Below are 14434 nucleotides of genomic sequence, written 5' to 3'. Positions count from 1 at the left end.
TATAGCCCTTCGTACATCAGCTAATATCTCGAAGTGCTGTACAGAAACCCAGCCTAAAACCCCAAACAGCTAGTAATGCAGGTGTAGAAGCACGGTGGCTAGGAAAAACTCCCTAGAAATAAAATAAAATACATTCAAAAGAAAAAGACAATGAACGAAGAATTATGAGCTCAATTGAAAAATATGTGCTCAAGAGTGATAGAGGTTATCATTGCAACTAAATTAATATGAGTGTGGTATAGGCTGCTATATTATAACGATAATGATCCAGTGAAAGACAAAGGCTAATTATATTGATGTTTAATTTAGTGGATCCATGTATGTGAAATGTTATGTTGTCTATTGTATTTTGTCTAAGTATATTGTCTGTAATAGACATTAAAATGAAGCGTTATCTCTGCGTGAACATTTAAAAAAAGATACATATTTTGGGGGATTTAGACAATTGTCTAAAAATCCCAAATAAAATATATTTTTTAAATGTGCACGCAGAGAAATCGCTTCCGTTTAACGGCGCGACGATTGTTGGGCAAATGCAACAATGTGGAAGAATGATTAGGACCCCTCCCTGTTAAAACCTGTGCGTTATCAGAATTGTTATTCACCCTGCCAGTTAATAGCAGCTTATAAGGTCAGGGTCACGTGAACGTCGAGTACCAGTTAGAACAAAGCCAGGTAGCCTATGTTACATTATTTATTTATTTTTATGTACAGGCCAAATAGAACAACAATTGTTTTAAAACCAAGGCTTTAATACTATTCTCTAAAGTAGTAGCCATGTCATGTGATATGATAATTCCCATCTGATGGACTACAAGAGTGCATTCAAAATTGTTAATTGTATTATAGCCTGTAATTGACAAGGGCAGCAGTAATGCAACAGTGTGTTCTAACAGTTAAACACATTGATAGTATAGGCCTATGCACCCACCTCAAGACCTAGACAAATGAATGGATGCAGCTATCGGCCTGCTGAATTGGTTGATGAGTTGGCGCGCGCGGGATTGACGGTACTGGACCCGCAGTGTCGCGAGCGCAGGAGTCTGCATTTTTGTATACAACTATAAACTACAGGTTATTCATTGGAAAAATGGGATATTCATAACAATAAAGCATAAGCATAAAAGCTATCTTGTTTTTGCAGGTGACATCAAGGATTAATATCGCCAGATGAGTGGGGTCTTTTCGATGCTCAACTCAGTCAATCTCGGATAAGCCTACCATTAAGCCTTTGCGTTTTTACTAGGCTATTTCATGCATTTTTACGCACGGTCGAATCTATCGAATAACCGTTGAAATGATAGAAAAACTGAAACCAGAACTTATGCATCTCAGTCCTATGGTCAACGAGTGCAAGTCCCCACAGCACGACAGTTTGACTACTTCCATAACAGGTCGTGTCAGTGGGGAGGGGGGCGAAGCTGTTAGCGAGACACAGGAAAACACGACTGCGGCGTCGGGGGACTCAGCTGAGAGGAAGCAGGTCCCCAGGGAGCACTGCAACCGGACTATCTTCATTAATGGCGTTGCCAAGGAAACGGCGTACCACAGCGAGCTAAAAAAGTTAGTACCGGTTATCGAATTGACCAGGAGAGGAGGGTCGGTGGATATAAAAGCTAGGGAGCAGACTGCAGACATTAACCACAAGGTACAGACCACGGAGCTGTGTAGACCGCCGATACCCCTGCCACTGGCTTCCTGGGACCCGTTGAGCGAAACTCGAATGGTGCAGTTGAGCCCGCTCGCCGTCCCTCTCCCTGCACGAGCGATGCTGTACAGTAACTTTGCTCAACCACTCGCCACCATGAACAGGTAAGGCATACTAACCGTTTGGAAATGTTTTTATGTCCAAATGATGTGCGTGGTCTTGAGATGTTTATACTGTGGATCAGCGCAATTATTGATGGATATGTATTGGATTTATGTAGCTTAGGTCTATCCCAAGTTTAGGCCTGAAATGTGCATTCCGATTTAAATTGTTTTCATTATTATTATTATTATAATAATTATTGGCTATTAGATAATAGTAATAATAATAATGATTCGTGTTATTATAAAAGCTTTGCGTTTTTCATTTCTTACTTGGCAAATGGAAATGCTTAGGCCTATATGAACTGTCATAGTTATGTCCAACAGAATCACCAGTATAAAAGTCTACAGATATATTAATGTGTGGTCTAATTCCACACTTATACATCTTTCTCTAGTGGCTACGGTGGCGAGGCAGAACAGTATGGCATGTACCCCAGCCATCGGATCAAACGACGAACCGCGCCTTATGAGATTGAAATCAACGATGATAATGGTAAGAGTATTTTAGATTTGAATAATTATGTCTATCCATATTTTGCTCTGGATATTGCATCAAACTGTCAGGGTGCAAAGGGGTGAAGGGAGTTTCCGGACAATAGTCGTTTTAAAGAGAAAAGCTGCATCGGGAATACAGAGACGGACCACTTGTAAAGTGCTAAGGCACTGCATCAAGTCTAACTGTCATACCATTAAAGTGTGGTTTAACACAGAGAGCTGACATCTGGGTTAGTGGTCTTTAGACAGAAGGAAAGGTTTCTGGAAGGCCACATTGCAGGCTTTTGTTTCAGCCCAGCTCTAACACATCTGATTCAACTATACTGTACATACTGCTGGTGTATGCAGACAGTGTATTATCAAACATATCAGAATACCTACAGTATGTAACACCCTCTCCTCCTCTCCCTCTCAGGCTCGCAGCCCAAAATTGTGCGGCGGATCTTCACCAACAGCCGTGAGCGTTGGCGCCAGCAGAACGTGAACGGGGCATTCGCTGACCTCCGCCAGCTCATCCCCACCCACCCGCCCGATAAGAAGCTCTCCAAGAACGAGATCCTCCGACTGGCCATGAAGTACATCAACTTCCTGGCCAAGCTACTAGACGACCAGGAAGGTGTGGTGGGGGGCGGAAACGTCAGCGGTGCTGAGGGGGCCTGGGCTCCCGAGGGCCATGAGGAGAGCCTGGTCCGGGAGGAGCTCCTCCAGGGCATGCTGTCATCCAGCAACTCCAGCTGCGGGAGTCTTCTGGGCGGGGATGGGAGTCCCGACAGCTACACCGAGGACCAGGACTCGTCTGTCGAGTCTCGAACGCAAACCTCCAGGGTTCTCCATCCTCACTCTGGACTCCATATGGACGAACGCAACCACAGATGACTCAGCATTTTCCCTATGTGGAGAAGAAAAGAGACAATGTGAGAAGCAGGAGGTTGGCGATTTGGAGCATTTTTCCACCTGGGTAGAGAGGGGTCAATAGGGTGTGTCGAATGGCGATGCATTTGTGTGTACAAATTTGCTCTTTCTCTTCTTCCTGTGTCGCTCAATGGCTCTGTCTGTTATTGGCCAATCCAGAGGAGGGTGTGTTCTCTGGTTGAACATGAGACTTTGTCACAGCTGCTGTTGTAAGCAGGTGATGGATTTAGAAGTCATGAAAGTACAAACTAAGATGAAAATGAAGAAAATATTTAAAAACAGTGAAGGTGATTCTGGAAAAAGGCATGAAATTGCAAAATGGTACCTTTTCTTGTCTAAGGTGAAAGTTTGTTTAGGTACACTGCTTGACTCTAAACAAGAATGAGAACTGTGTTCTTAAGTACTCCAGACTACTAAATGTAAGTGACTTGTCTTCATCTTAGGGTCCGCTAAAGTTCTTTTGAGTTCCTTTAGAACCTAACATTTGGGGTTTATCAAATAATAACGTCCAGACCTGAAGTCCAGAAATGGTTTTCTTGCAGATCACCTCTTAGTTGTTGGATGGCACAGTTCATCCCCAGCACAAAGAGTTATTCAGTGAGATAACTGATAATAACCGATAATCGGTCAAGACAAAAAAGTGTGAGATCTCAGTGTGGCTGTCAATGTTGGGAGAAGAACAAAATGTTTAATAGTCTACTTGTTAATGTGATATTCACATAAACTACATGGTTGCAATATTTACCATACAAAATGTAAATGAGATCATAAGTACGACGCATGTACACACACACACACACACACACACACACACACACACACACACACACACACACACACACACACACACACACACACACACACACACACACACACACACACACACACACACACACACACACATACCATTCGAAGTTAACTGAGAGCCAAAACAAAGGAGGAAATCATTCCTGTCCAATAACAGAACAATAAAACAACATTATAATATCTCTGTATCTAAAGATATTTAAAGACAGGTACAAGCATTCCACTCTAAGTGTACATAAAACAGACAATGGTAAAAAAATGTAACTGCTTCTTTCCCTGTAACCATGGTACATTGAGTTTATCCTATTTTTTCATATTCACTTCTTTCTTTTATTGATAACATTCATAAAGGAAGTGTTTTACCACTGTATTTAACATAATGTGCATGCTATTTCAGCAGACTATTGAGTAACCAGAATTGGTACCTTTTAATTCTATAATGTATTAAATATAAAGGGTTATTTTTTGTGTGATATTTTGTAGGATAAAACCTTTCGTTGTAAAGTGATTAAAGAGCCATCTATAAATACATGCAATGTTATATCTCAGAGAATTGTATGAAACCACAAAATAAAACATGGAGAAGAAGAACTTGACAAACGTGTGCTGTTGTGCTAATCATTTCCAATTCCTGTTATATTTGTCATCTATTAGATAATTGGGTCTATTTTATTTTAAACATTCCCGAAATAAAAGTACTAAAACCAACCAGGTGGACCCATACAACTACATATAGAATCATAGTGAATTCTAAGATCTCTGTGGGTACACCCCTCACAGGAAGATGCTTCCCATTGTTTGAATTAGAGGCCTGTCTGCAATCTGCATGGGCAGGAGTTTGCAAACAAAGACATGGTGTAAACATTGTTCGGTGCATGAGTTTGATTGAATTCCAATAGCAGTATTTTAATTTATGCCTATTCCAAATTGGTTTTCAAATAGAGATACAGTACATGGAAGGAATTGGTATGAGGAAGGAATTTTATTTATTATTATAATTTTTTGATGTTGACCCCAACCCCCAAAACTATCCATTAAAAATGCCAATCGAATTTCAACCCATTTTTAGGGCAGTTCCCACCATTTGAAATTCCAATCCCTAAAGATGACCATGGCCTATCATCATTGAATAATCCATCCACAGACAGACCCCACAATCTGGATAGATGCCTCTTCAGATGAGATGCAATGGGTCCAATGTAACCTTCGTGTTCCCACCATATGAATTGACCACTATTGTTATTATCCACTAATACGATTGAGATAGAGTGGAGCTAGAAGGTATTTAAGGGGGCACTGGGGAGCAGTATGTCCTGATTACAGCTCTATGATGAGTGGAGCGATGGTGCAGATGACTGATAAGAATCACAGCCAATGAAAAAGCCATCGGAGACGGAGAGGTTAGGGTACTGGTCCCGTAGGGAATGAAGGGGGGGGGGGGGGGGTGAAATACTGACGCATCACCAGTTCCCATCGCGGTCTACGGGCATCATTTTAATTTCAGGAGAACATGGGAAAAGAGCCTAATGGTTAGAAGCAGAGATATACCGTCTCTTTATAAATGGCTCTGATTGTAAGTAAACTAGTATATCACACAAAATGTGAGCATGTGGTTAAATAATATATGTGTATATGTGGGTAAATATTATATGTGTATATGTGGGTAAATATTATATGTGTATATTTAAGCAATAAGGCCAGAGGGAGTGTGGTATGTGGCCAATGGCTGTTGTTACATACGACGCAACGCGGAGTGCTAGGACACAGCCCTTCGCCGTGGTATAATTGACATATATCACAAACCCCCGTGGTGCCTTATTGCTATTATAAACTGGTTACCAACGAAATTAGAGCAGTAAAAATAAATGTTTTGTCAAACCCATGGTATACGGTCTGATATACCACGGCTAACAGTCAATCGGCATTCAGGGCTCAAACCACACAGTTCATAAGTAGGAATGTATTATGTATGTATATGTGGGTATATATTATGTGGGTATATATTATATGTGTATATGTGGGTGTATATTGTGTGTGTATACATGGGTATATATTATGTGGGTATATATTATGTGTGTATATGTGGGTACATATTATGTGTGTATATGTGGGTATATGTGGGTATATATTATGTGTGTATATGTGTGTATACGTGGGTATATATTATGTATGTATATGTGGGTTTATATTATGTGGGTATATATTATGTGTGTATATGTGGGTACATATTATGTGTGTATATGAGGGTATATATTATGTGGGTATATATTATGTGTGTATATGTGGGTACATATTATGTGTGTATATGTGTGTATACGTGGGTATATATTATGTATGTATATGTGGGTTTATATTATGTGTGTATATGTGGTATATATTATGTGTGTATATGTGGGTACATATTATGTGTGTATATATTATGTGTGTATATGTGGGTATATATTGTGTGGGTATATATGTGTATATGTGGGTATATATTATGGGTGTATATGGGGGTTTATATTATGTGTGCATATGTGGGTTTATAGTATGTGTCACGTTCCTGACCTATTTCTGTTAGTTTGTTATATGTGTTAGTTGGTCAGGACGTGAGTTTGGGTGGGCATTCTATGTTTTCTGTTTCTATGTTGGTTTATGGGTTGCCTGGTATGGCTCTTAATTAGAGGCAGGTGTTTGGCGTTCCTCTAATTAAGAGTCATATTTAGGTAGGTGTTTTCACAGTGTTCGTTGGGGGTGATTGTCTCCTGTGTCTGTGTATGTCATTGCCCCACACGGGACTGTTTTCGGTTTGTTTGTTTTTCGGTTTATGTAGTCTGTTCCTGTTTCATGCGTTCTTCGTTATATGTAAGTTCTTATGTTCAGGTGCGTCTACGTCGTTTGTTGTTTTGTGAGTGTATAGTCGAGTTCGTGTTTTCTTTAATAAATCATGTCGATAAACAGCTGCATATTGGTTCAATCCCTGCTCCTTCTCTTCTGATGAAGAGGAAGAGGAAAACCGTTACAGTATGTGTGTATATGTGGTATATATTATGTGTGTATATGTGGGTACATATTATGTGTGTATATATTATGTGTGTATATGTGGGTACATATTATGTGTGTATATGTGGGTATATGTGGGTATATATTATGTGTGTATATGTGGGTATATATTATGTATGTATATGTGGGTTTATATTATGTGGGTATATATTATGTGTGTATATGTGGGTACATATTATGTGTGTATATGAGGGTATATATTATGTGGGTATATATTATGTGTGTATATGTGGGTACATATTATGTGTGTATATGTGTGTATACGTGGGTATATATTATGTATGTATATGTGGGTTTATATTATGTGTGTATATGTGGTATATATTATGTGTGTATATGTGGGTACATATTATGTGTGTATATATTATGTGTGTATATATTATGTGTGTATATATTATGTGGGTATATATGTGTATATGTGGGTATATATTATGGGTGTATATGGGGGTATATATTATGTATGTATATGTGGGTTTATATTATGTGGGTATATATTATGTGTGTATATGTGGGTACATATTATGTGTGTATATGAGGGTATATATTATGTGGGTATATATTATGTGTGTATATGTGGGTACATATTATGTGTGTATATGTGTGTATACGTGGGTATATATTATGTATGTATATGTGGGTTTATATTATGTGTGTATATGTGGTATATATTATGTGTGTATATGTGGGTACATATTATGTGTGTATATATTATGTGTGTATATATTATGTGTGTATATATTATGTGGGTATATATGTGTATATGTGGGTATATATTATGGGTGTATATGGGGGTTTATATTATGTGTGCATATGTGGGTTTATAGTATGTGTGTATATGTGGTATATATTATGTGTGTATATGTGGGTACATATTATGTGTGTATATATTATGTGTGAATATGTGGGTATATATGTGTATATGTGGGTATATATTATGGGTGTATATGTGGGTTTATATTATGTGTGTATATGTGGGTATATATTATGTGTGTATTTGTGGGTATATATTATGTGTGTATATATTATGTGTGTATATTATGTGTGTATATGTGGGTATATGTGGGTATATATTATGTATGTATATGTGGGTTTATATTATGTGTGTATATGTGGGTACATATTATGTGTGTATATATTATGTGTGTATTTGTGGGTATATATTATGTATGTATATGTGGGTATATATTATGTAGGTATATGTGGGTATATATTATGTATGTATATGTGGGTATATATTATGTAGGTATATGTGGGTATATATTATGTGTGTATATGTGGGTACATATTATGTATGTATATGTGGGTACATGTGGGTATATATTATGTGTGTATATTTAGAATATGAATACTTAGAATATGTGGACAACTACAAATGCCTAGGTGTCTGGTTAGACTGTAAACTCTCCTTCCAGACTCACATCAAACAACTCCAATCCAAAGTTAAACCTAGAATTGGCTCCCTATTTTGCAACAAAGCATCCTTCACTCATGCTGCCAAACATACCCTCGTAAAACTGACCATCCTACCGATCCTCGACTTCGGCGATGTCATTTATAAAATAGACTCCAATACCCTACTCAATAAATTGGATGCAGTCTATCACAGTGCCATCCGTTTTGTCACCAAAGCCTCATACACTACCCACCACTGCGACCTGTACGCGCTCGTTGGCTGGCCCTCACTTCATACTCGTCGCCAAACCCACTGGCTCCAAGTCATCTACAAGACCCTGCTAGGTAAAGTCCCCCCTTATCTCAGCTCGCTGGTCACTATAGCAGCATCCACCTGTAGCATGCGATCCAGCAGGTATATCTCTTTGGTCACCCCCAAATCCAATTCCTCCTTTGGTGCAGTAATCTGTGAGCTGCTCTGACAGCTGGTGCTTAAAGCTAGTGAGGGAGATAAGTGTTTCCAGTTTCAGGGATTTTTGTAGTTCGTTCCAGTCATTAGCAGCAGAGAACTGGAAGGAGAGGCTGCTAATGACTGGAACGAACTACAAAAATCCCTGAAACTGGAAACACTTATCTCCCTCACTAGCTTTAAGCACCAGCTGTCAGAGCAGCTCACAGATTACTGCACCTGTACATAGCCCATCTATAATTTAGCCCAAACAACTACCTCTTCCCTTACTGTATTTATTTATTTTGCTCCTTTGCACCCCATTATTTCTATCTCTACTTTGCACATTCTTCCACTGCAAATCTACCATTCCAGTGTTTTACTTGCTATATTGTATTTACTTCGCCACCATGGCCTTTTTTTTGCCTTTACCTCCCTTATCTCACCTCATTTGCTCACATTGTATATAGACTTATTTTTCTACTGTATTATTGACTGTATGTTTGTAATTGTAAATGAGAACTTGTTCTCAACTTGCCTACCTGGTTAAATAAAGGTGAAATAAAAAATAAAAAAATATAAAATATTTGGGTATATATTATGTGTGTATATGTGGGTATATATTATGGGTGTATATGTGGGTATATTTTATGTATGTATATGTGGGTATATATTATGTATGTATATGTAGGTATATATTATGGGTGTATATGTGGGTATATATTATGGGTGTATATGTTGGTATATTTTATGTATGTACACTGCTCAAAAAAATAAAGGGAACACTTAAACAACACAATGTAACTCCAAGTCAATCACACTTCTGTGAAATCAAACTGTCCACTTAGGAAGCAACACTGATTGACAATAAATTTCACATGCTGTTGTGCAAATGGAATAGACAAAAGGTGGAAATTATAGGCAATTAGCAAGACACCCCCCAAAAAAGGAGTGATTCTGCAGGTGGTGACCACAGACCACTTCTCATTTCCTATGCTTCCTGGCTGATGTTTTGGTCACTTTTGAATGCTGGCGTGGCTCTCACTCTAGTGGTAGCATGAGACGGAGTCTACAACCCACACAAGTGGCTCAGGTAGTGCAGTTCATCCAGGATGGCACATCAATGCGAGCTGTGGCAAAAAGGTTTGCTGTGTCTGTCAGCGTAGTGTCCAGAGCATGGAGGCGCTACCAGGAGACAGGCCAGTACATCAGGAGACGTGGAGGAGGCCGTAGGAGGGCAACAAACCAACAGCAGGACCGCTACGTCCGCCTTTGTGCAAGGAGGTGCACTGCCAGAGCCCTGCAAAATGACCTCCAGCAGGCCACAAATGTGCATGCGTCAGCATATGGTCTCACAGGGGGTCTGAGGAGCTCATCTCGGTACCTATTGGCAGTCAGGCTACCTCTGGCGAGCACATGGAGGGCTGTGCGGCCCCACAAAGAAATGCCACCCCATACCATGACTGACCCATCGCCAAACCGGTCATGCTGGAGGATGTTGCAGGCAGCAGAACGTTCTCCACGGCATCTCCAGACTCTGTCACGTCTGTCACATGTGCTCATGTGCTCCATGTGAACCTGCTTTCATCTGTGAAGAGCACAGGGCGCCAGTGGCGAATTTGCCAATCTTGGTGTTCTCTGGCAAATGCCAAACGTCCTGCACGGTGTTGGGCTGTAAGCACAACCCCCACCTGTGGACGTCGGGCCCTCATACCACCCTCATGGAGTCTGTTTCTGACCGTTTGAGCAGACACATGCACATTTGTGGCCTGCTGGAGGTCATTTTGCAGGGCGCTGGCAGTGCACCTCCTTGCACAAAGGCGGACGTAGCGGGCCTGCTGCTGGGTTGTTGCCCTCCTACGGCCTCCTCCACGTCTCTTGATGTACTGGCCTGTCTCCTGGTAGCGCCTCCATGCTCTGGACACTACGCTGACAGACACAGCAAACCTTTTTGCCACAGCTCGCATTGATGTGCCATCCTGGATGAACTGCACTACCTGAGCCACTTGTGTGGGTTGTAGACTCCGTCTCATGCTACCACTAGAGTGAGAGCCACGCCAGCATTCAAAAGTGACCAAAACATCAGCCAGGAAGCATAGGAAATGAGAAGTGGTCTGTGGTCACCACCTGCAGAATCACTCCTTTTTTGGGGGGTGTCTTGCTAATTGCCTATAATTTCCACCTTTTGTCTATTCCATTTGCACAACAGCATGTGAAATTTATTGTCAATCAGTGTTGCTTCCTAAGTGGACAGTTTGATTTCACAGAAGTGTGATTGACTTGGAGTTACATTGTGTTGTTTAAGTGTTCCCTTTATTTTTTTGAGCAGTGTATATGTATGTATATGTGGGTATATATTATGTATGTATATGTGGGTATATATTATGTATGTATATGTGGGTATATATTCTTCGTTAAGAAGGACTACATTGATCTCATACTGCACATAAAGGACCCAGATCAAGACTAGTCCACAATTTAAAGGCACTTTCAATAGAGATTTTTCATTGGGATTCATTTTTAGTCCAGGACTAGGTTTAATCTGTATGTCCAGGGAACTGGCCCATAAGGAAGTAATGACACAAATACACAGTGAGTGGGAGGTGCTACATCACCCCAGTATTTACACAGCAACTGTGCACTTGTGTCACCCCCACTATAATGACACAGTCAAAACGCAGAGATTAAACAAACACAGGTTTATATTTCAGAGGCCTTCACATAACATTTAAGACGTGGATTATGTTGTGTAGCTACAGTGTATTCAGAAAGTATTCCAACTCCTTGACTTTTTCCACATTACAGCCTTATTTTTTCCACATTACAGAAATATTACGTTTACATAAGAATTCAGACCCTTTACTCAGTACTTTGTTGAAGCTCCTTTGGCAGTGATTACAGCTTCGAGTCTTCTTGGGTATGACGCTACAAGCTTGGCAGACCTGTATTTAGGGAGTTTCTCCCATTCTTCTCTGCAGATCCTCTCAAGCTCTTTCAGTTGTATGGGGAGCGTCACTGCACAGCTATTTTCAGGTCTCTCCAGAGATGTTGGATCGAGTTCAAGTCCGGGCTCTGGCTGGGACACTCAAGGACATTCAGAGACTTGTCCTGAAGCCACTCATGCGTCGTCTTGGCTGTGTGCTTGGGGTCATTGTCTTGTTGGAAGGTGAACCTTCACCCCAGTCTGAGGTCCTGAGCTCTCTGGAGCAGGTTTCCATCAAGGACCTCTCTGTACTTTGCTCCGTTCATCTTTCCGTCGATCCTGACTAGTATCCCAGGCCCTGTCGCTGAAAAACATCCCCACATATGCCACCACCATGAGCCCTTTAGGTGCCTTTTGGCAAACTCCAAGCGGGCTGTCATTTGCCTTTTGCTGAGGAGTGGCTTCCGTCTGGCCACTTTACCATAAATATAAAGGCCTGATTGGTGGAGTGCTGCAGAGATGGTTGTCCTTCTGGAAGGTTCTCCCATCTCCACAGAGGGACTTTGGAGCTCTGTCAGAGTGACCATCGGGTTCTTGGTCACCTCCCTGACCAAGGCCCTTCTCCCCTGATTGCTCAGTTTGGCCGGGCGGCCAGCTCTAGGAAGAGTCTTGGTGGTTCCAAACTTCTTCCATGTAAGAATGGAGGCCACTGTGTTCTTGGGGACCTTCAATGCTGCAGAAATCTTTTGGTACCCTTTCCCAGATCTGTGCCCCGACACAATCCTGTCTCGGAGCTCTACGGACAATTCCTTGAACCTCATGGCTTGGTTTATGCTCTGATATACACTGTCACCTGTGGGACCTTACATAGACAGATGTGTGCATTTCCAAATCATGTCCAATCAATTGAATTTACCACAGGTGGACTCCAATCAAGTTGTAGAAACATCTCAAGGATGGTCAATGCAAACAGGATGCACCATACTGTAGCTACATTTCGAGTCTCATAGCAAAGTGCCTGTATTACTTTGTAATACATTTGCTAACATTTCTTAAAAATCATTTTTTCTTTGTCATTATGGGGTATTGTGTGTAGATTGATGAGGATTTTTATTTAATTTAATACATTTTAGAATAAGGCTGTAATGTAACAAAATGTGGAAAAAGTCAAGGGGTGTGAATACTTTCCAAATGCACTGTATGTATAGAAATGTATTGAGGCTGATGTGGAATGAACATTTTATAGGCACTACACACACACACACACACACACACACACACACACACACACACACACACACACACACACACACACACACACACACACACACACACACACACACACACACACACACACACACACACACACACACACACACACACACACACACACACACACACAGAGAATGTCATATCTTTATACTTGCAACAGCGATCCAACAATATTAATTACAGGTCTGTGTCACACTTATCTCCCAATTATGTATTGCTTTCAGGGTAACACTCAGAATAAGGCCTTCCAGATATGAACAAAACATCAGCCCCATCCATAAAAACTACTCCGGTGTATATCCACCCATAGATTAAATATGTTAATTTCACATTCATGTCATTATGTCCACTCAAGCGTATTGAATATGAGAGCGAGTTCCCTCCATTGAAATAATGGATTAAATCGAGACACTTTAACTCAGAGAAATCACAGCGGATTCTTGTCCCTTTTTAACTCTTAGAATCCTTCTCCCATAAGAAGACAGTGAGAGAGCAGTCAGAGCAGCCAGGAGCCAATCTGGGAATGCATTCCAAATGGCACCCTATTCCCTACATAGTGCACTACTTTTGACCAGAGACCTATGGGTCCGTGTCAATACTGAATAGGTTGCCATTTGTGCCTTTCAAACAAAGACCAGTGTTACAGACAGATAACAAAATAAAACCTATTTATGGCTGGAGATAACTAGATAGACAGGGGGAGAAATCAATTAATGGCCCCCTCCCTCCCTTCCTCCATCAATCCCTCCCTCCCTCCCATCCCTCCCTCCCTCCTCCCATCCCTTCATCCTCCCATCCCTCTCTCCCTGCCTCTGTGTGTGGTTGATGGGATGGATGGGATGGGCCATATGGGAGTTGTACTGTCTCCAGAGAACAGAACTGAGGGCTGGTTCTCAGCAGGTAACGGGACAGTGGGAGAGATGCTGCTACTGGCTCTCAGGGTCGCTATCTGACATCATTGCCAACCTACTCCCCTGAGATGTGTGTGAGGGAGAGAGAGAAAGAGAGAGGGGAGGGAAGGGAAGGGGTGGTGTTAATGAGAGGGCGGGGTTGGCTGAAAGGGACCTGCTAATTTGGCTGGTGCTAAGGTTAGGACAAAGCCAAGTACTGATGGACTGTATAAACTGACAGACAGACAGGCGGATGGACAGACACACACACACGTGTGTCCCTGGAGTCCAGAGGGGGTGTGTCCACTAACCTTCCAGCACATTCCCCTTTCTACTCTACTAATCCAGCCTTTCACATTTTCCCGTCATGCCTGAAATAACAACATGCACCCATGTGAAGCCCACTGCACCAACTATACCCATGCAGGCTACAGTAACTAC

At 41.3% G+C, this 14434-nt stretch overlaps 1 protein-coding gene across 1 annotated transcript in view; it reads left to right on the top strand.

Moving 5' to 3' along the window:
• Positions 1–4609, top strand: part of LOC129867385 (T-cell acute lymphocytic leukemia protein 1 homolog) — a 5536-nt gene extending 927 nt beyond the window's left edge. Inside the window, exons 2-4 of the mRNA XM_055940751.1 lie at positions 1145–1812; positions 2208–2305; positions 2723–4609. Of these exons, the coding sequence (XP_055796726.1) occupies positions 1298–1812; positions 2208–2305; positions 2723–3183 (1074 nt within the window). The 5' untranslated portion in view covers positions 1145–1297 and the 3' untranslated portion in view covers positions 3184–4609. The remainder of the gene's footprint in view (positions 1–1144; positions 1813–2207; positions 2306–2722) is intronic.
• Positions 4610–14434: the final 9825 nt, after the last annotated feature.

The sequence above is a fragment of the Salvelinus fontinalis genome, chromosome 12 (genome assembly GCF_029448725.1).
Source record: "Salvelinus fontinalis isolate EN_2023a chromosome 12, ASM2944872v1, whole genome shotgun sequence".
Lineage (NCBI taxonomy): Eukaryota > Metazoa > Chordata > Actinopteri > Salmoniformes > Salmonidae > Salvelinus > Salvelinus fontinalis.
This window is presented reverse-complemented; position numbering and strand designations above follow the sequence as displayed.